At 46.6% G+C, this 22,841-nt stretch overlaps 1 protein-coding gene across 1 annotated transcript in view; it reads left to right on the top strand.

Annotated features, from left to right (window-relative positions):
• Positions 1 to 22,841, top strand: part of PLCL1 (phospholipase C-like 1) — a 40,957-nt gene that overhangs the window by 13,096 nt on the left and 5,020 nt on the right. The window contains exons 3-4 of the mRNA XM_010160662.1: positions 2,575 to 2,650; positions 5,930 to 6,039. Coding sequence (XP_010158964.1) covers positions 2,575 to 2,650; positions 5,930 to 6,039 — 186 coding nt within the window. The remainder of the gene's footprint in view (positions 1 to 2,574; positions 2,651 to 5,929; positions 6,040 to 22,841) is intronic.

The following is a 22,841-nucleotide window of genomic DNA, read 5'->3' as shown; positions in this document are numbered from 1 at the left end:
GTGTCAGGATTGGCCCAGGGTCTATTATTTCTACCTAGCGCGTTGTTTCCTAGAGGGATCTGTGAGGGGGGCTGCCGGGAGGTGCACCGGGGCCATACCTAACCCCTCTCACTGAGCTAAGAAATTCGGAATCTGGTCTCAGGAATTGCCAAGGAACAAAATCTACTTATTTTCGTCCAGATTACTGCCAAGGAGAAGGACAGGAACAGATTAAATACTGCTATATGATCTGGTTTTAACTGTTTTGTTCTTGCTGACCTGAGAGCAGTGAGACTTTGATGTCAGGATCAAAGGAGCAGAGGGCTGCTCTACCTATTCTGCAGTAAGGGAAAACTGACATCTTCTTGCCACCTTTCTTTAAAATACCCAAATGTAATACCTTCATGCCTGAGAATCCTAAACAAGAATGCCAGAAACTCCTGGGAGTGGGTCCAGTAATTGGAGAAAGGCAGGATCAAACTTAGATTACCAAACTGTGTGACTCTCAAGCTTGCTTTTTTTGTGCATGGTAGGATGATTTCCTGTGGCCACATACGTGTGTGTGTGTGTGTGTGTGTGTGTGTATATTAAACAAAACCCCAACCCTCTCACTAGCCAAGTTCTGCTTCCATGATCTGAGCATAGGGGAGTCGGGTGCTTTGGATATACTGTCCCCGCTGAGATGCGTTGCCCTTGCAGAGCAAGGCCTTGCTGCTGGTAGGAGGGACAGGCGCAGACCCTCGGGGTGATGGTGCCCGGGGCGCAGTGGCCATGGCGATGCTGGCAGCGCCTGGCTGGGCTGGCCAGCACCGGCACTGGCTCTGGGGCCCACGTCTGTGTGAGCAGGAGATGCATGTCTGGCCTCTGGCTGCTGCTGTAGACACTTGCAGGTGTTTTGGGGACACTCGGCCTCTTTACTGCTCAGACCAACTGCGGCATTTGTAGTTGGTGGCTGAACGGCTCCTTCAGCACAAAATGACTTTGTGGTGTGGTACAGAAAAGCCAGAGGGTGGACAGAAATTGTCATTTCTTTCTAGATGGAAATATCAAAGAGGAAAACATTAACACGATGCACGAACAAGCAAGTAATAAGAATGAAAGGCAGAGGATGCTATTGAAAGCCATTTCAATCTCGGGCATATCCACTGGGCACGTTCTCTTAAAAGAGAGTTTTGCACTCTGTGGATGTATCAGGCTTTTTTCTCTCTGCTCATGAAGCTGGTAATGGTTTTGTTTTTCTCATGATCTTGTTTGTATCAAGGCAAGGGCATAGGTATTTGTATTAAATGTAGCCTGGCTTAATAGGTTTAATTAGAAATGAAGATGGCATGAGGAGCAAAATTTGGATCTGAATTTCTCCAGAATTTGGAAGTGTGGGTGTGACAAGTGGAAGCATCTCTTCTCCCTTCTATCTAATTAAAACAATAAGACATGCTAATTTGCAAGTGTTAATTTAATACTTTTATACAGTCTTCCACGAAAATCGTCAAAACCTACTGGTTGTGTTTTCATATTTAGCATATTTGAAAGGAGGAAGGCTTTTCGCAGTTGTAGCATTTTGGCAAAGCTTTCCGATGGCAGCTTCTCTAATTTCAGGACATAACATTAGGCAGTATTCGCTTTGCTTCATTCCTAATTGGCACCGATCTCACGCTGCTTGGATTTGACTGGGGTTTGTGTTGTACGTCCCGGGAGAGTGAGATCATTCTCCGGCATGGTTTGTTACACAGCATGTTCTTGCCTTCCGTAGCAGATGTAAGTGCCACCTTTTGCAATTTCACAGAATATAGCATTGGAACAATTTGCTTGCCTGCCTGAGCTTCCGAAGGGTTTTGGGAGGTTTGTTAGCTTTGAAGGAGAATGACAGTTGCTCAGGATACTGGTCACGTAATGGACACTTCATCGGTTTTGTTTTTAGCGGGCTACTGTAGTAAGACGCAGAAATATAGGTGTCTCTTGGAACTTGGGAACAAACTTGTTGAAACCGCCTGCCCCTTTGGGAATTTTTTTGGTTGTGGGTTGGTTTGTTTGTTTTGTTGGGATTTTTTTTCTTATAAACTTCAGCAGAAAATTTCTTCAAAGGGAAACTCAAGGAATATTGAGGAATACTGTAGCTGTCTTAACCGCTGCAGTGCATAAAGTTCAGCACAGGCTGAAGTACCTCTTGAAATCAGCACTATTCATGACTTGGTGACATTTTTAATAACCACTTACGTCAAGGACTATACTTATTTCTCCTTTTGTTTCAGGAAAAGTACTTACCATAAAGGGCTCAGTTTCATGTAGAATGAATTTTATTTGTCTAACTCTGCTTTCTTCTTAAATCACTTGTGTTTCCTTCACATTTTTGCAGTGGTGTCTCACTGATGTCAAACAGCTGTTCTGTAACTTGTGGAGCGAAACATTTTCTGAGCAATTGTCACTGAGCTTGATACAGGTCTGGGAGCCCTGATATGAAAGAATGATCCAGTCTTTATAGTGCTGCTTGCAGCACAGACCTCTTTTTAAGGTTGAACCTTTGTACTTTTCTGTGGACTAGGTGCTGCAGGAAACCTTAGTAATGCTGGGGATTTTTTCCCATTTATTTTCTGACAGATGATTCAAGAGAGCAGGGTTCTCATCGAGACGGCAGACATCACTCATGACAAGATTGTTCAGTGCCAGAAAGCAGGTAATCCTTCTTTATTGTGCAGTTCTGGGTGGGAGATGGAAACAGTGTGCCCTAACTTACTTACAGTTTGTGACTAATGCAGCATCTTTCACCTGATATTTAAGTGAGCATCCCAGTCTTTCCCTGGCAGACTCCACCCTCCTGAAGGCTCATCCTCCAGTAGCAATGCAGGCGTGGGATCAGGGAAAAATCCTCAGCTTTCACCTTAAAAGCTATTTCTCCATCTGCTCTACAGCTCTGAAATGTCTGACAGCATTTAAATTAGTCAAATGAACTAGAAAGGCATTCAATTAAAAAGACAGAGTGAGAAGGCGTGCTGCCTTTACTGAGCTCCATTCTCTACCACAATCATTCCCTTAACCACAGACTAGGCAAGAGGCTTTGAAACCCACAGGACCAAGTTCTGTTGCCTACCTTTACTTACTTTTGCTCTTTAGGTTTTTTTAGACCTTGGAAACTTATGCCAATATAATTCCATTGTATCTCAGTGAACCTACATTACGTCCATCAGGTACATAGACGCAAACCACTGTAAGGAGGCTTAAAGTTGATCACGTGTTGCAGGTGCATTGTACTGGATGCCTTCATCTGAACTAGGGCTCTGTCTCATGTGCACTAGTAGAAAGGGAGGAGGTAGTTTCGGAAGTGGACACCTGCCTGCTGCCTGCCCTGCTGCAGGTTCACACTCCCGCTTTCAGGATGGTAGAAGTCACCAGCGTGTCTGTGATTCACAGTCCAGCTTATTCACGCAAACCCCTCTCCAGTGCATGTTCAGGATAGAAGCTAGACTGAACTGGGACACTTCTGTAGCTTCCACTGACACACAAGAGTAAGACCTGCTGGAGAGATAAGAGTCCACATTTGGTGGAGGTAATACTATACAACAACTACATCCATCAGCTTTCATGTATCAGAAACTGTGCTGGACAAATACACGTGGTGTATTTCTAATAGGTTTACACTGCAGAAGGTGTCTGGTTTCAGTGCATTTAGTTGTACAGCTGCACCTTTCCTAACCTGTAGCAAGCCTTGAAGGTCAGTAAGGCAAACACTTGCTACCGCATTTAATTTGTGTTCTCAAGCCTAGTCTTCTGGGACCACAACAATCATAAATACTATTGTTTCTGATAGGCATTTTTGCATTTGGCAAGTGACGCAGACTACAGCCATTTGCTGCTATTAAATCTAAATAATGAATGAAACGGATGTTTAGTAGTAAATCCTTTAATTCATCTTTTTAATTAGAGGAAATCTGGAAACTGTTTCAACAATAGCATTTAACTGATTTTTATGTGGTGCAAGGGCAGGGTGGAACCTAGTCCTTGCTCTTTGAAATTCAGAGCTCTGGAGCCGTGCTGGCGCTGTGGTAGCAATGGGAGGAGAGGCAAGCAGCTCTGTCTTGATGGATTTCATGGGCTTCATCTTGTGTCATGCCCTGGCTTCTGTTTATCTGCATAAGCAGCATAAATGTCCTCAGCCCAAAGCCTTCTTCAGGTGCAGGGGGTTTGGGAATGGAACACTGGCAGGAAAATGCAGCACTGGGCATCTTTCTAGATGGTATAATTTAAGAGCAATACTTTGCACTACATTATCAGCAGCACCAGCCAGGTTTCTGCCCACCCTGCTCTATGCACAGAGAGGACAACGCACAACACTTGCCTGAGCACTGGCATCTTTGTGAGCAGGGGGCTGGAGATGTGTGCAGAGAACCCACCATGGGGATGTCCAGAGTTTCATGCAGTTCCCCTTTCCTTCCTTTCCCCAGCAAAAAGATTAATTTCTCAAGTTTGTTCCCTTTGCTGTTGTATCTACCTTTATTTCAATTTGGTTTGCTTTGTTAGCCTTACAATATCATTTCTGATAGAGAAGGAGACCAGAGAGATATGAAGTGCTTTTCTGAAGCCTCAGGATTTAGACCAAGAGAGACATTTGAAGGTTTTCTTTTCCTTACTGAAGTGAAATGATTTGCAAGTCAGTTGGCACGAGGCACGCCTGCAGGGGAGTCTATCTTGGGGTGCAGTTATTTAGGCTGATTTCCAAAGGACATGCTGCAGGAGCTCTGTTACTCCAGGCAGGCAAAACTTGTGAGTGGGTGAAGTTTTTGAAAATAAACAGTAGCGAAATCTTCAATTGTGTGGGGTTGAACTGCATCAGTGTTACTGAGCTCCTGGTGTCCGTGCAATGCAAGAAGCAGCCTATGGTTTGTCTTCAGGAGTGCTTTGGGCAAGCTCCACCAAGTGCAAGCCTGCCTTGGGCTGTCTGACTGACTGACTGACTCCTTCAGCAATGCCTGAACAGCCCTCTGCGCCTGCTCTGGGCAGGTGTGCGCTCGATGGGCATTTCTTTGATGCCATTTCAGTGGGGCTTGAATTTGCAAGTGACATTTGCCTTAAAATGTTAGAGGAGGGAAAGCTATGAAACAACTGGAGATGGTTTGTTCAGCCAGGATAGGCTTCGAGCACTTTGGGGTGACTTGGTGCCAATTTGGCCTTTGTAAGGCACACATTAAGGGAACACGAGAAGTGCCCTCTGCATTTGGTCTCTTAATCCACACCAGACTCAGAGAAATGTTTGCATACACTGTGCAAATCTTGTGGAATTGGTGGGCTAATTGGACTCGTTAAGGCTTTTAATCTGGTCCCAGATTTCCTCAATTCTTGTATCCAGCATCAGATTTGCAGACATTTGCCACAGAAACTAGCAATGAAATGTGACAATTCCCAGGGCTGTGGCTGGAAGCCTCAGTTCTCCAGGCTGCAGGAATAGCGATCCTGTGATTAGCAGCATGCGTTTCTGACATCATTGTGAAGCGCAAGGGCTTTTCTGTGTGACTGTGATTAAGATTAATGAGGAGCTGTGCATTTGTGTCTGTATGTGCTGTGTGGAACAGGTATCCTCCACATCTGTCAGACTGCCTTCCAAGGTATTCTTCCAGGAGAGTGACAAGTGATTGCTGTTTGTCGCAACGTTGCCAGCACTGCAGGCTGTGAGGAGTGCTGGCGGAGTGTTTGTGCAGGGGCCGGGCGTGTGCACGTGTGGGACACTAGCACTGGGAAGGAGAGTCACACACAAAGTGGAAGCACAGCCATCAGATTGCACATGCCCTTTTTATCCTGGAGGATGTTCTCCAGGATGGGATTATAACAGCAAAGGGGCAGAAACATAGAAAGAGGGGCTAGTAAATACTAGGTGTGAGTTTGAAAATGCTCACTGAGCATTTTATAGGGGAAATCAATGATGCACTGTGTGATGTAGTGATGTAGCAATCTGTATTTTTAGGAATGGAATTCCACGAAGAGCTTCATAACCTTGGGACAAAGGAAGGTTTGAAAGGAAGAAAATTAAGCAAAGCCATCGAGAGTTTTGCTTGGAATATCACAGTGCTGAAGGTAAGCACAGGAAACACCACCTTGTGCCTGCTGTTAACTCCATAAGAAAACATTTGCTCTTTTAGCTTGTTTATTTGTGCTGTCTTACTAATACTGAAGCAACATTTTGTCTTAGTGGGATGTATAAATTACCCCAGTTTATTGAGATGTATCAAATACAGCTAATTGCACTTCAGATTTGGAACCTGTGGAAGGGGATTTATCTAAGCCTGAACAAGAGAGGAAGGAGAGTTCGTGGTTTGTATGCCCAGGTACCTAGTTTGTGTTGTTCTGCCCTGCACACCCTGAATGTTGCCTATCTGGGGTCACTGTGTCTCAGATACTTGTTTTGTAAAATGAGGACTAGAGCATGTCTTTGGGAAGGGACGGGGCTGGGTGGACTGTCATGAAAAAACACGAGGAATACTGTAGAACCTGCAGAAATTTTGGGATTATGTTTCAAAAGTGGAGCATTAATCAGACAGCTAAAAAAAGGAGGGATGATAATCCCTCCATCTTGGCTGCTGTGCAGGGACATGCTGCTCTCTGAGCATGTTACTCACCAGGCTTTAGCTCCTGGTTTGGCACCACCAGCCACAACCATCACAGTAGCTGATGTCCAAGCCTGGGTGAAGTGACCCAGGGACAGACCAAGATGGAAAGAGGAGAGGATCTGGTGCAGCCATAGCAGACTGCAGGGAGAGGACCCGAGCCAAGCTTTCAGGTTGTTAGCATTCAGCTCACGCCTTCTTTCACAGGCTCATTTCCCACCTTGCTCTGATAGATCACACTTTGATTTCCCCTCACTCCCTCCCTCCTGTTCTCTCCCTCCAGCTCCCATTAAGCAGATTGCCCTGTCTGACAGCATCCCCCTGTGACTCCCCCGGTGCCCTTCGCTGGCATCCCAGCTGATGACAGGGAGTTTTTACAAAGTTCTTCAGCAAATGTACACCTAAACGTAGCACGCGGTAGCCAGAGTAGTAGGAGATGCATGCCTCAGTGTCATGGAGATGGAAAGAACACAAACACATCCCAAGCAGGAAAGGGAAAAGGAGTTGGGAACGAAGAGGCTGGGGGGCAAAAATGGGTGGCAGAGGCTATTGGTAGTGGAGAAGGGTTAGAGGAGATCTGAGGGACACCGTGGTTCCTTGGGTGCCTTGATTTGCTGTGAGAGAGGAGGTAAGTGAGCAGTGGAGTTGGTGTAGGCTCAGTGAATAGGACCTCTGATGAAGAGAAGAGGCAGCCAATTCAAACGAGATGGAAGGGACTGACCTTTTCCACACAGCATAACCAAGGCAAGTAGCTAAAAAGGAGAGAAAAAACCCACTAGGCAGTTCTGAACATTAATCTGAATACCTTTAGCTGTGTTAAGTAAAATAAATGGCTCATGCTCAGAGCCACTCTAAACACGGTCAGGGCTACTCTAAACTTTTCCATTTTTAGATGTTTGTCAGATGAGAAGTTCAGACCTCTGAGGGTGACCTGTGATTAATGAAGGTACAAGTAGGGTATCAGAGAAACATTTCCCTTGAAAAATAATTGCTGCCCAGCACATACTGCTAACATACTGAAAAGCATTTCAAACTTCTAGTCAAGGTCAAGGGGTGGATAATTGACACGATTCATTTCTAAGCCACAACTTCTTTTTTACCTTTCTCACATAGCGAAACATTAACAGACTTTATGGCAACTACCTGTGGTTATAAATGCGCACGAAATACCTTTTCATTCTGACTGACATCCAACTCAGCAATGACATTACGCACTGGGGAATGTGGTTATCGAACCTCAGGTGTCTGATACAAGACGGTCAGCCATTGTTCGTGTTTTTAATCTTTTTTTTTTCTTAAAAAAAAGATCACTAGATGTTGGTATAGTGATGTAAGAAAAGAAAAAGCTGCCCATAACATCTCGCAAATGCATCAGCTACTCTACACTGGAGGAGGTGAGGAATTGGCATGCTGGGAGGAGGAAACCCCTTTGTGTGCTCAGGGTTGTTGGAGGCAATTACGTCATGTGGCAGTGATCAGTGTGTGAGGTGCCTGCAAGCAGTAGCAGGTATTACGTTGTGCTTGTGCCTGCCAGGTGATTAATTGTCCTTTCCTAGGCTAGTGAAGCAAAGGCATAATTAATTAATGTATTTCTTTATAGAGATTCATTGCAGTAGGTAAGCTTTGAATGCAAAGAGGGGATGCAATAAGAAATTGCTACTGGCAAAATCATTAAATAGTTACAGAGTGCAAGATTAAAGTGTATTTTATAAAAAACATAACTGTGGCCATTCTTCATGTTTCAAAATGCCCTGAGGTACTTTTAAGAGGTACCTAATGAGAATGAATCAAAATAATATGTCATTTTCCTTCTCAGTGTATATAAACTTAATTACATACTAGTAATACGCACTAGAAGGACCAACTGCCAGAACATAAAAATATTAATAAGTACAGGGGCGTTATAACTTGGTGACAGTCAGCTTTCACATTTATATGTATTTTTTAAATGTCACATCTTCTTACTTGGTCCCATGTTGTGTAAAATACTGTCAGGCTCGCAGTCAGTAATACTGAGTCACGTCAGTACAACAGGCAGAAGAATCATGTTCTCAGAGCAACATTACAGGAATGGTTATGTTCCCAAATTTAGTCTCACTTTCCTCTTTATTTCCATGCACCACTGTCTCTGTGCCTTTGCTTTCCGTTCTGTATTTAATCAAGTGCCAGTAAAATGCAAAGGTAGCAAAAGGAATTCTGTGTTTCCCACCTCACGGGGCCTGTGGTGCTTGCTAGGAACCGTTCATTTCATCCCACACAAAACCGCTTGGCTAATCTTTTGCATCCAGAGTTCACAATTCATTTTCATAAGATATTTGCCTATTTTTAAAACAAGTGACTCTCCATTTCATAGAGTGAAGGGGTTCACAGAGGTGCGTGGGCTCGAGCTTGTTTCTCCTCCGATGCTGGTGTTCCTTCTGCCTTCCCCAGACGAGGTCACCTCCTTCCTGGCACGTGTGACTGCATTTGCAGGCAGGTGCAAGCTCCTCCTGCCTGTGCTCGGAGATCAAGAGGCATTGGGCTGTGTAGGGCAGAAGCCTCATTAGGGCAGTTGTGGCTTTGAGCTAACAAACTGTCCTGAGAGCTGTGGCATGACCACTGGAACGTGGAGCACTAGGCGGCTTTCAGGTCAGGTACGCTGAGGCACGCACAGGCAGCGTGCATGCAGGGCCCGCTCAGGTCTGCTGCCAGCCCCCTTGCTGCCACCTCTCCTGGGGCTCTTCTGCCCGCTCCGTCTGCCTCTCCCACAGGATCTTTTCCCAAGCGTTTCCCAGTAGCTGAGGCACTCTCTGCAAACCGCTGACAACAACTGCTTTATGAGTTTTTGAGGATGTTTGGGGAAAGAGAAGTTGTAGCCTGCAAAACTGCTGTTCTTGCTGAGGCAAAACTGTCACAAAACTACTGGGAAGTGTTACTTAGGCAAAGAAGTTGGGACCCGCCTGAGTCCCAAGAGCCTGGCAAGTACACCAAACCAAATTCAAGTGTGTTGGCTGTGGTTCAGACTTCCTGCTCTCAGGTGGACATGCTTCCTCTGCCTGCAGACGTATTTTGCTGGCCTGTCTGTGCTTTAGAGGGTCAGAATATACAAGTCCAGGAACGCCGCCGCCTAATACTGCCTGAGTGTTGATGGTAAATATCTAGATAGTTAATATACAAACATGCTGACTTGTGTAAAGACAAAACATGGGAAGACAAAGACAAAGTGACCTTTGCTGTTTTACCCTCTTGCTGCAGGGGAAAACACCCAAATATTTGAATCTAGTCTCTGCTCTGAAACACATTCATGGTTTTCTTTAAGTCCTTTTTGCTGCCCATTTTGCCTCTGCTGCTGTGTGTTCTGTCTTACTGGGACTCCAACTGCCGGTGCATGCTACAAGACATCAAGTGGTTAAATTTTCAGGGATCATTTCAGCACCCATCCATGAGTGTATCTGCTAATTAGCCTGCATTTAAATTAATGCTGATTAGATGTATAAAGAGAGTGGTTGCTGAATGTGGAAGGCGTGCAATTATTAAATTGCTAATGCAGTTCACTCTTTGGGGGTGAAATTCACAATTTTATGATGTAGCCATGATCAGTGTTAGCTCCGGTATAAGTGGTTTTATGCAGCAAAATGGGTGTAAGTGGTTTTATACAGCAAAACTGTGCACAAATAGCACTTTTGGAGGATTATGCCCACAAATTACCTTTATCTTCATCACAGTCATTTGTGACAATCAGCCTTCAGTTGCTTGGGAGACCTACAGCATCCAGACCTCTTGCTTGGGTAGCAGAGCCCAAATATGCACTTTGAGGCTACTTGGAGCGATAAAAGCTAGATTTCTGAAAGACATACATACAGACAGCCATATACTTATCTTGCTGTACCTACACTGAGCTGAATTTAACATCATTCCAAGGTATCAGTTTTCCTAAGGAAGAAAAGCAACATATCGCACTGTGATTGTTATCCTGAAGCACTTTATGGTACCACACAGAGTTGCTGCTGATCTTTATTCACAGCCTTAATTTAAGGTTTATTACAGTGTTCTATAGAAGTGTTTTTAATGGATACTCTACAATACTCTATACCATACTCTTGTAAGAAAGATTCATTTGGGTCTTTTTACATCAGTCCTTTTTCCTGTAACTGGGCAAGAACCATAGCTTTGCTCCTTGGCATGCTACGGAGTGGACAAAAGAGCAGCATGGCAGTATCTTGGGGACATTTCATGTAATTAAGCACAATGGTAACAATATTTTCTACCACATGTCATACAATTGCTGCCAAAGGATTTGCACAACAGTTTACACTGTGTAGATCTGAAGCGAGGGCACAGTGAATTCATGAGCCCCCGTAAAGCTGCTGCGTTCCATGTACTGTGTATTTCTTTTGCTGTAAGTGTCAGTTAGGCTTCCCCTGACCCTCAAAAAATTTCTCATATCTTACGTCTCTCCTTTTCCCAGGATATCTCTGTGGCCATAAGCACATTGGTTTTCAGTTTGTGAAACTGCAAAAATAGATTAAATATGAGCCATAGTGGCTTAGCAACAAGTTCTTGTAATTTACTGTCACCTTGTGACCGTGATAGTCCAGCAAGAGCAGTAGACAGGGTGGTCTGCATGGCATGGAGGCTTCACGCCTGTCTTTAAAATGCAAGGCTCGTTGTATTGTTCCATGTCTCCAGATCTCCCTAGATAAGTATGTTGTGAGCATGGTTACCCCAAAGGCCCTCTTCCCCGAGAGGTTAAAAGCCTCTCCTGCTGCCTAGTCCCCATGTGGTTGCATTTCCTTTGCTGATGCAGTGCAGGGGAGTGTTTCTGACTTTCAGACCTCTCCAGACCCTGGCTACTTTTGAAGGATCTGCTGCCTTACTCTGAGACCAGCTCAGCAGCAGCCAAAATTGGCTGAGCCAGTCAGTCTTTGGTGAGGCAACAGATTTTACAAACATATGAGGAAATGCAGAGCTGCTCTAATTGTTCATGTAGGCCCTAGATAAGGTTGGGCTCTTACACATGAACTGAAGGACAAAAAAGAAAAAAACCCACAGGACAGCCAGCTTTCTGAGAGACTGCTAAAGAGAAGGTGAAAAGGTCCAGCAAGGTCAGCATCGTTTATTGTTGTAAATACCAACCTGCTTAGCTTGAAGCAGTTTATTTAAAAGTAGAGGGAAAGGTGAGTAAGGAGATAGGTTTAGGCTGTTCCTTATTGAGAATGTAAAGAGTCTGGAGGAGCAGCAGGGAAGCACAACTCATTCCCAGGTCCTTGGTGTGCTTTGAATGTGATGGTGAGAGCCATGGAGACTCCCAGTTCTTGAGCTGGTTTGGAGGACAAAGCCTGTGCTCCTGGCCCTCTGGCTGTGCCACAGGGCTCATTTGTCTATGGGTATATAAACCAGGTGTTCCAAGTTTTTTCTGGGATGGGGGGATTTTGAGTCATCTAAATGATATTGAGTTACAAGATAAGGAGGTAAAAGTGTGATTCATGTGCAAAGCTGTTCTGATCAGTGTATATTGTGCACCAACAGAACCAAACGGTGTAACCACAAAGCAGGCAGATCCTTCTCTTATGTAGCAGAGTGCAGTTCTCTGCTGACTTGGCTGGTGAATGCCTCCTCCCGCTCTCCCCTGTGTGCTCATGGCACCAGCTTTTGCCTTTCTTGCCCAAGGCCAATGGCAGGAACCAGAACTCTCTGACAGTCTCTGTGGATTTTGAGAGTTGTATCTGGTGATGGAAATTTCTCAAGTTACTTCAACAGTGTGTATCAGGGTAAAATGAGTGTAATCCCAGTCTCTCAGCAGTACTAGTTAATCAGCTGGAATATCCCATTCTTGTTGGCCGCCAGCCATGCTGCCGAGAATTGCTCTGGGGAGGATGTAGTGTGCAGCTTCAAACAAGTACCACGTGGCCTCTCTGGGTACCTGGCTGCTCCCTGCGAGCTTTGGAAGCCCTTGTGGTGCTTCTGACAAGGTTTCTGTTTTCTTGGGCAAGGAAATTTCAAGACGTGTACTGAATTTAGAGTAAATTAAATATTCACGTGTGTTTAAAATATACATGAAGGCCACCCAGGCAATCGTAAATGTGCAAATACCAAATGCTGGCAGAAGCAGGCACTAATGGGGGAAGGGGGAGCAGTGACTGCCAGGGGTCACAGCTCTTGCTCCTTCACAATACTGTGAGTTTCTGAGGAGGTGTGTGAGGGCATGGACCCCAGGATGGCTTGACAAAGGGGAGAGACTTCATCCTGTATTAGTCAGTTATTCCTGGGGTTTTGTCCAATATTGACACAGCAGGAGCGTTTCATTGACTGACAAGAAGCAATTGTCCGGACACTTGGATCAGGCAGAGTTGGTGCTTGGTGTGTCCAGGCACAGGGATCCATGTGCACCTGCACGCGCTTGCTGGCAGCACTGGTGCTTGTGATGAGCAGTGCTCAGCCCTCCAACTCGCATGGCCCTGCAGGGCCAAGCCCAGTTAATACTTTCTGTTTATTCAGGGAGCACGCACCATTTTCTGACTTCTTTCCAGCCTTTAACAGCTTTTGGGTGCATAGAAGATAGGACTGGGAAGGCCAGTGAGAAGTCGTGTAGTTCCTCCTGCTGCCCCAACACAGGATCAAACTGAATATTTAGCTGCTGTGGATCTAAGCCCAGTTGAAATACTTAGCTTGAGAAGGTGCTTGGTGCGAGGTTGTGGTGTTCTCCATGGTGACACCCAGTGTCCAGGGGACACAGGGACCTGGCCTCACTTGGCGCATGGGGAAGCAGCTGATGGCCAGGCTCATCTGAGCACAAATGTGGGTCTCTGCCGTTTCTCTCGCTTCCCTCTTCCTCCTTCATCACCAGAGCTCTGCTCCCAGAGGCCTTTCACAACAGTGCATTTAGGGACAAGACCCCTTTGCATTCAGTGTGGGACCCAAGTGTAGGACACACCAGAAATGGAGCATCACTGAAGTTCATCCGGGGAACAAGTGTGAGATCTGCCTTCCTTTGGTCTAAGCCATTTTTTGTGGGGAAGGAGACCTGCAATGCAAAGTTACACATTTCAGATGTCAATATCATTCCTTCAGTTCCAGTGGGGTGGGTGTGTATGTGTGCAAACACACATTCATGTATGTATGTAGGAAGTGAGACAGGCCATCAAATATATATGTGGAACAACAGTAACTTTGGGTCAAAAAGAACAGATGAGAGAAGTGAAAGATGTTATGAAAAGCCTGGAGTGACCCCTTGTCTTTGCCCATTTTACTTGTATTGGACTAAAACAAGACAGAGAGAGATGGCAAGTAGTCTTGCAGTGTGCCTTTTATTTTGAGTGATGTGACAAATTGCCAAAAGCCGTGGATCTGATGCTGAGCTGCTGGTGGTGTGCTGGCAGAGAGGTGCTATGCAGTGATGGTGATGGGTGTTGGGGACAGGAGCACGTGGGGCCACTGTGCCTGCTGCCCTCTGTGCCAAGGCCACCTTGGTGGTGCGGAGTCCGAGCCCGGCAGAGGGTTGGCACGCTGAGGTGCTGTGTGTAGGAACCCAATTTTTTTAGCATCACTTCACAAATAGAGGCTTGTCAAGACATTCAAACAGCACTGATCTGCCAAAGTAGATGTCTAATTCTCTCCTTGTGTGGGCTGGCTGCTCAGTGATGCCCCTGCTTGGTTGGCTGTCATGTCTCAGATACCCCCTGTGCCTCACTGTCATCTCATCTTTCCTGTCCCTTTTCCCCAGCCTCAACTCCCCCTTTCCCTCTGTCGTCTGAATTGTGCGTATCCTCTAAATCATGCTAGAGCAGTGGGACACCTGGATCTGGACTGAACTTCCCATGACTCTAAAGCTGTCTCTACCTGTGATGCTGTTTGCATGAGTGTATCGCTCTGTACTCGTGCCGACTTCACCCTGGGGTCGCCGTGTGGGATCTGGCTCTCTGCTGGGCTGGTGGGACAGACCCCGTCACAGCCTGAGCCCCAGCTGCACTGCTGTTGTCTCTTCCCTACCAGCCTGGCAGGGATTTTAGCACCTGGGTGTGAAGGCCAGCTTCTCTTGGCGGTGCAGGGCATCCGGTTCAAAGTCTGTGCAACTGGAAAAGTGATTAATAACACTCAGGTAACGCTTGTGTGTAAAAACTGGGTCAGTGTCATCTGCCATCCCAGGGAGGAGGAGACAGTGAAGGCAGGAACTGCAAGTGGTGTAGGAACTTCAGCAACTTCTGCCACCATCCCCTCCCCTGCGACGGTGACATTTTCATCTGAGACAGGGACATCAAAGACTGCCGCACCCAGCAGTGGAGTTAATTAACAAAACCGGGAAGACACAGAAGTTGGGAAGCTTCTTTGTGCCAATCTGACAACGTGACCTCATTCAGAGGAATTAAAAAGGCTGTAATGAAAGTATTTCAGCAGAAATTCACACATTTCCTGCTTTTATCTCTCAGTGGCTGCACTAACAGAGGAAGAGAAGGAGCAGCTGCCTGTGTGAGGTGTTAAAGATGGCATTGCAGCCCAAGCCGAGCCGCCAGCCCTGCCGCGCACAGCTCAAGCAGGGAGGCAGTGTGCTGGAGGGGCAGGAGCCCTTCCTCCGGGTCCTCTCCCGTTCTGTGGGGCTGCGCTTGGCTTGTGCCCCAGGCAGTGCTCCTGCCTGGCACTAGTGAGGGGCTTGCAGAGACCTTTTCCTTCCTGGCTTGGCCGTGTCCCATGGTGCCTTGCCTGGGTGATCATACACAAAACTGAACACCTCAGTGGTCATTCCCTTTGCTCTCTTACATTTGCTGCTGATGCTGTTTCAGGGTGATCAGTCAAGCAGCATGGTACTTCTTGAGTGCCAAGACACACAAAATCAATGTTTTTCTTGGACTCACGGGCTGACTGTTGCTTAGAAAACTCCAGTTATCTCTATGTTCCTGCTGTCCCTTAAATAATATATGAGAAAAGAAATTCAGTTATGTGGTTATTTATTATTGAAAAGGCATGTTACATTTTTTAAATAATTTCAGTTGTATTTCGATCTCCATCATTTAGCAAATTTGTTTTACAACCTAGAATTTGCTTTTGCTGCGCTCCTCTCACCCCTCCCCAGCTAGCACACGTTGAGTCTTCTAGCCCACACAGGGATGACACTGATGGTGCTTGCCAGGGTGTTTTGTCTTCCCTGTATTTTAACCTGTCGAATGCCGTTGTCAATCAGCATCGTGCATCCTGGTAAAGATCTGGCAGATCTATGACTGCTTCAGGGCTAACGAAATACGGGCAGAGAAAACTCCCTTTGTTTGCTCCTAAAGTGGAGCTCATGTGTCAGCTCAGTGCCCTGCCCGAGCCAGGGTACCCCACGGGCTCTGGGAGGATGTTTACCCAAAGCAGTCATTCCTACACTGTTAAAACCCCTGGTTCGTTGAGACATGGGTTTCTGTGCCAGTGGGGAGCTTCTCCTTTAGGCAACCTGTGTGCACACTGCTGTTGTACAAAGGAGCTTGTCTCCGAGCGAAGGGGGTCCATGGCAGGACAGAGCAAGAGGGAGTTGCTGCCTGAAGCCTCCACCCACAGGCATTTTTCCTGGTGTGTGGGGCTGTTGAGTGTCTGGGGAGGCAAAATTACCTTTGTGGTGTATTTTGAGCTCATTACAGCTACTGACAGTGGCTCACATCGTTTCCCAGTGCTTATAAATTATGTGAAGTTGACTGCCCCTTTTCTGTGAATTAAGTGCCAGCCTCTACAAAACCCTACACCCTGGGGGGAAGGGTGTCTAATTGAAGCTAATTCCCTGGGGGACATCAGGAAGTGATGAAAGCTGCCGGTTGCTCCATCAAAACTTCCTGCTCTGCCGTTGCTGAGGTGGTGGTTGGATTTTCCCTGGCACTGTCAGTGACCAGGGTCAAATCCAATAATGTAGTTCATAACCAAGCAATACCTGGCCCTTGTGCTTTACTGAGGCTGGGGGCTAGCACGTCCCTGTACGAATGATGAGTCCTCCCTCCCGGGCGCAGACAGGAATCCTCTCTGCACGTGTTGGGATGTGCCTGATACCATTGCTGGCAGGGACCATTGTGACTTTTTCTGCACTTGTAGGAGTCAGGGGCACAGAACTCTGAACCCATGAGGCAACGGTCTGCTGGCATGACCTTCCCCCTTCCATTGTGCCTGTCCAGCTCCCATTGCTGCCTCCTGATATTGAAAAGAGACAATGATGTAGTCCGAGGGCTGCGGTTAAAGAGACGAGCTGCTGTTTGTCTCAATGGCATTAGAGATGCATTTGTGCAGTCTGGAGCCCCCGGCAGTGGAGGCTGCAGGGTTGTGCATTAACGTGTGTGAGTATTGGCAGTGTGGACCTGAAGGGGGGCCTGGGCGGTTAGTTGGAAGCCACAAACTACACGAAGTGGAAGTAGTAGGTGTTCAGTGAGACCAGGCATTTGCTTTGCAGTTATCTTTCCCCAGCCACCCTGGTAGGTCCCGTAGGCCCTAAATGTGGCAGGCGTTCCCGCAGACTGGTGCGGGAGCTAGGGAAATCAGAGGCCCAAAGCACTGGTGGGTGTAAGTCAGCTTTGCTGTGTGCACAACGGACTGGGAGACTGTGATCTTGTGCATTGTATCCTGGACTTCTACGGTTGTCTGTACCTGGGTCAGGTGAAATGAAGCTCAAGGTGATGAATGCTGCGGGAGCTGGAGGGCCCATTCTCACAGGTCATTTCCCCAGGTACTGGTGGGAACCATCTGGGGAGGAAAGCTGAGACAAAACCAGTGATTCTGTTGCTCTTGGAGCTGCTGTTTATTTTTAGATCACAAAACCGAAAAGGATGGCATTGCTTATGTCAGATAGGCTGTGTATGTGAGAGAGCATACTAAAAGGACCAAACAGTCAGAGGAGTAAGTTAAAAAGGCCCATATACTAGTTTCTTTTCTCCAGCATCCTCTGTGCTACAGATGAGACATTGGTCCCATGCTGGCAGAGGGAGCCTTTCTGGTACGCTGTGATCACCCTGAATTGACAGAGCAAAGAGTGATGGTAATTGCAGTTAAGTGCTCTGCGTGTTCTCACTCGGTGTCACCTGGGCTCCTGCTCTGTCATGCCAGGGAGAAGCATCTGAATTGTTTTCACGTTTTCCAGCAGTGACAGAGGTGGTGGGAGTTGCCCAGCTCAGCCCGAGGGGCCTAGTTTAGCAGTCTGGGATGAACAGGCTGAGACCAGAGGCTGCTGGCAGTATCAGGAGGAGTTTCCTTCAGAAGGTGGCTTGGTGGGAGGCTGGGTAGTCCTCTCCAATCCTCACCAGTAACTGTGGAGATACTACTATAGCCCTCTGTATAAGGCTTAAAAATTGAGTTCAATTTTGCCAAAAGGCCTCTTATTTTCTGTGGCATGGCATTGTAACAGGCTAGAAATTAAGCTTCTTCAGTTTCCGTCATTGACATTTTGGGGCAAGCAATGTGTAAATAAACACTATTGTCCCCATCCTGCTCCACTTATTTTTGTGCTTGGCTCACTCGGTTTGCTTTGTGTCTCTTTTCCCATCCTCCACGGCAAATTCTTATGTCCAGCCATGCCTAATCCTGTTCCCTCCTGATTTTCTCATCCCTCCTGGTCACTTGCTTCAGTAGCTCTCTGCCTGCTGGATCAGTGTACTGCTTACAAAAATAACTGTACCCGGTTGTGTTTGTGCTTGGCTTCAATCTGCATGTGGAGGGCAAGGCTGGGATTCTCCCAAGGGAAGCAAGCCCTGTTAGCGCAAGGCCCACAGCTGCTGTGCCCACAGGAGCCTCTGACCTCTGGCTGGGGAAATGCACGCCGAGAAGGTGGCTTAGCTCTGCTTTTACTGACCTCACTGGCCAGTCCCACCAGCAAACCTGCTTCATACTGCAGGGGACCAGAATGATGCGGTTGGTCCCTGGACAGCGAATGTCCCAACCCATGGGGATGGGGTGGATCAGTGCTTTTACTTAGGGATCTTCTAAAAACCCTAGCAGTTAGACAGTGTTTTTGTTATTTTTTTCTTTCTTCACTTAACCTTCCACGTGATTTGGAGTTTTTAGTCTTCGCTTAAAGCTTTCTGCTTGGGCATAATGTTGTGTTTGGTCTGTGCTGCTTTGTGAACAAGTTGGAAGCTACCCACAGCACCTCGCACGAGGGGAGGGGAGCAGCCATGCCAGAGAGGTGTCATGTCTCCTCTGGGGGATGAGGAGAGGGGAGCTCGTGTGGCTCCTGTGGCCCAGTGAGCTGGTGATGCCACGGGGGCGTTTGCAACCCGCAGAGTTGCTAAGAAAGGAGTGTTTGTGCCAGGCAGTTATTGGAGACAAGGTGAGCGTACGGAGCTGAGCGCAGGAAGGAGCGCAGCACAAGTATGCTGTTACCTGGCCAGAAACGCTGCGCCCCGGCTGGCGGCACTTCATTTCATCTTAATGAGATGAACTCAGTTAGCAGAAAGCACAGCTGCGAGGGGTTTTCTCAGCTGTTGCCCTAAGCAGTAGTGTAAGGAGAGCAGTGGGGATTGGTGCTACTTCTCCTGTAAGACCCTCCTTCCAAAAAAACCCCAAAGCAGTGCAGGTGCCTGCTGCCTTCGGTCAATGAGGAGATGGTCAGTAAACCCTTTCCAGGTTCTGATGAACTTAATGGACATTTTGCTGTCTGCACTTGTGATGAAGAACAGGACTTTGATGTCAGCTGGGTGGCTGTGAGTCAGCGTGGAGGGCAGGGGGGAGCAGGGAATGGGGAGGTGCCAGCTATTCCCAGCCAAATGTTTTTCTCAGGGTTTGCTTTGCACAGGTGTTTTGTTAGCTGCAAAACATACCCTTTATTTATTTTCTTTTCTCTGCAGCTGGTTCTTTTATGCAGAAAAATGAAATACATTAAAATTGTGCACTTTCTGCCTCACTATTCTTCCCCTTGTTTTGTTTTGCTGTGACTCTCTGGACTTTACTGGAGTTACCAGCTGGTGCTGGTACATGTGGGGAACTGGGCTTTGTGGCCAAAGGAGGACTAAGAAATAAATGCCTGGACATAGAGCTTTAATTTCCATCTCATGGCTGTGGATCAAAAATATATAGTGTCCCCATTTCTTCAGTGTTAGGGGGTTTTCTTAGTACTGATCATGCGCTCCTGGGCTCCCAGCCAGCCCTTTGATTTCAGACTTATCACCAGAAAAAAGGCAGGCAGGCTCCTAGCGCGAAGGGGTTGACAGTGAGAGTCCGTACATTTGTGTCTGTGCTTGCAAACTGTCTGCTGGATGCAGTGCCTGAGAGACACTCAAGCAGCTGAACGGCTCAGCACATGGCTAACATCAAATTAATGCCATTATTTCTGAAATTGCAACACAGTTACAGGCAGTCGATGTTCACATTCATTGCTTTTGACAGCCTGATATAAGGTAATTTAATTTAAATGTCCAGATGAGAGAGAAGCAAGAGGCATTTTTTTAAAATTAAAATAAAAGCCCACTCTTTTTATACATAAAATTCATGCTTGAAGGAATAGATGAGAGGCTGTACAGTGTGATTGATTTGCAAGAGCCCATGGATTTCCATGGAGAGCTCTGTTTAAAGATCAATAGGGAATGCTACAGCATGAGTGCTTTCGCTGCTCAGGCATTCAAGCAAATGCTTGATGTTAATTCCTTCTCAGACCTTGGTTTGGGGCCAGTAGGGTTTGGGAGGGCACTTGACTGTTTCAGAGAGCAAGCTGGCCACGTATGTCCTTTGCCTTTATTTCATTAGGCAAATCCTGTAAGAGAACTACAAATACAGACTCTCTTGGCGAAGTTGCCATGGCTGCACAAGGCAGCAACACTCATGCTGGCAAGGCCAGCAGCCAGAATCACAAGTTTTTCGAAGTATTTGCTTTTTTGCTAATTGCATGACTGGTTTTGAGGTTCTCCTTGTAGGACAGAGTTGTTTTACTTCTTTTCCACCTCCCAGGCTGCCCTCAAGGTTTGCGTTTGGCTGTGTCTCACCACTTGGGACATCATACAAGTGATGGGCTGGCGGTTCTGTGATAAGTAAGTAATTAAAATCAGATGGAACTGGTTTTCAGGTATCCTGAGTATTGTTCTTAAGACACCACACTTACAATTTTAGCATCGGGCTCCATCCCTGGGTCAGAGTACCCGTCTGCAGTCACAAGACTGTTGGGTGTGTTCAGTACTCCAGCCCATGGCTGTGATGTGTAATCACACCAGAAACACGAGTGAGGTCAGGATTTGATCTGTATTACAAGTTAGGGTGTTCTGAATCCTACTTTATTAGTTACTTATTCTATTTATTATGATTTATTTAGTAATTTTTATTAACCTCTTCTGTGTCCCTTTGCTATGGTATCTGAACACCTAGTTCAGATGCATCTATGCCTCAAAGAGGGCTGGACTAATATCCTGGAGCCTGCTGGGTGCTCAGGGCAACCCAGGGCCAAATGGGCTCTGGAGGCCCAGGAATTGCTGGCTTTCCCTTGAGCTGCTGAGGGCCCTTTCTGCTTCTGTACAGGGAGCTCCCTGCCAGGTTGCTTTGGCGTTACCCTGTGATTTTGCCAGCCACCTGGAGCAATGCTGGGGTGGTTCTCTCGCTCGTCTAACTGACTACACAGGAAAAGAGACCTTGCTTTGTAAACAGTATTTGCAGAGATGGTTGCCCCTACGCTCTTCTCCCAGTCCTTAAGTTAGGTGCTTGGTAGCAGGAAGCTGCTGGCTGGGATGCACCACCTTAAGGCTGTGGGTCTTGGCAGATCAAGGAGTGCCCTCGAGGCATACAGCGCTCCATGTAGGTGGGGTTTCGTTTCTGAGACCTGCAAATATCAGGTGCCAATGGGAATTTTTTCCCTGTGTAATTAGTAAAGCAGCTGGGAAATACAGTGTGGCCAAGGGTGGTTCTGTGCTCCAGGTGCTTTTCCTGGGTTTTTCCAGAGTTTCTGTGATCTGAACCTGCTCAGGCTGCTGTGTAATGAGAGATAGGCAGGAAAGCCTGGAGCCAGCGTCCATATGGCTGGTCCATGAAGTAAATGGAGAAAGGATGAAGTAAAGAGTAATTTGGGTTAGATACAGAAATACTAGGAGATTGTTCCTGTTGACTGTTCCTCCTTCTCCACTGCTTCATCCTCCTTGCTGGCCTAGGTGGCCCAGCTGCCGGATACCAGGAGTTGAGCAGGCCAGCCCTGGAGCTTCTGATCTAGTTGCTCGGCACAACCTTCGGTTCTATTTTAATGCTCATCTGAAAACTCATGTTCAGCTTGGTTTTATCATGTGACCTTGTGTCACAGCTGCACCCAACAATCTTACAGAGATTTAACACTTCACACAATGATGACTGCCTTTCCCTGGGTGGATATTTTATTTTCCATACAGCTCAGATCTGTTCTCTATGTGATGGAATTGATACTCAGCTCTGTTTCCTTCTTACAAATTTTTACTAGACCCTGCTCTAGGCAATGGGAGAGAAGGTCTCTGGCTGTCAGTAACACGCTGACACCCCAAAATGCGATGCTTGGTTTGACATCCGTAACTACTAGCAAATACTGAGAGACGTGATGACTCAGGCCCACTGAGGACTCAGTCGGATTGCCCAGTTTACTCGGTGGCAAAGCTGGTGCTGACTTCTACCAGGTAGAAACAAGCTCTGGCATTTGATTTAGAATTGGGCATGTGGGAAGCTATCCCCAAAACCCAGACCTTAAATGTTAAACCAGTGGCACAAGGAGTGCCATTTAAGTGCCATCTTTTAGATTCGTAGCCTTTTTCTTTTCCTGACAGGAAGTGACTTTCTCATATCCTAGGGCTTATAAGAAATTGGCCAGTAATGTTTGGCCCTTGCTTTTCCCGTGGGGTAACTCATTTTTGCAATCCTTTATTTTGCAGTGTGCGAGAAGTGATTATGTGCTTTGTGTACGATCTTTGTGTACAGTCATTTTTCATGCCAACATGTGCACTGTGATCTCTCTCACAGAGAATGAAGCAAAGCCCTCAATAAACAATATGCAGTAATAGTGAAAAGGGTGGGGTTTCAAGTCTGCATTGATACAGAAATAGTCTGTAAGTTTTTAGAGTAGTCTGTGAAATGTGGATGTATCACAGTGAAGTTCATGTCAATTGTTCCCACATTTAACTTTGAAGGGGGCATGGAAAAATACCTGCTTTCCATAATAAGTTTAACATAGCAGTCTGATGATTTCATTACTGATTTCCTCCTCAGGATTACATTTTCAAAGCCATGTGAGATCATTTAATTGTGTGCCTCCTTATTAATATTACACACAATTAAAGTCCCACTATGACACTTCGAAAATGCACCCCTTGTGGTCAATGCCGCCTCCACACGGAGTATCCAGACACCACAGCA

The sequence above is a fragment of the Eurypyga helias genome, unplaced genomic scaffold, assembly GCF_000690775.1.
Source record: "Eurypyga helias isolate BGI_N326 unplaced genomic scaffold, ASM69077v1 scaffold11731, whole genome shotgun sequence".
In the NCBI taxonomy this organism is placed as follows: domain Eukaryota; kingdom Metazoa; phylum Chordata; class Aves; order Eurypygiformes; family Eurypygidae; genus Eurypyga; species Eurypyga helias.
The sequence above is the reverse complement of the archived record's forward strand: the minus strand, read 5'-3'. Positions and strand labels throughout refer to the sequence as shown.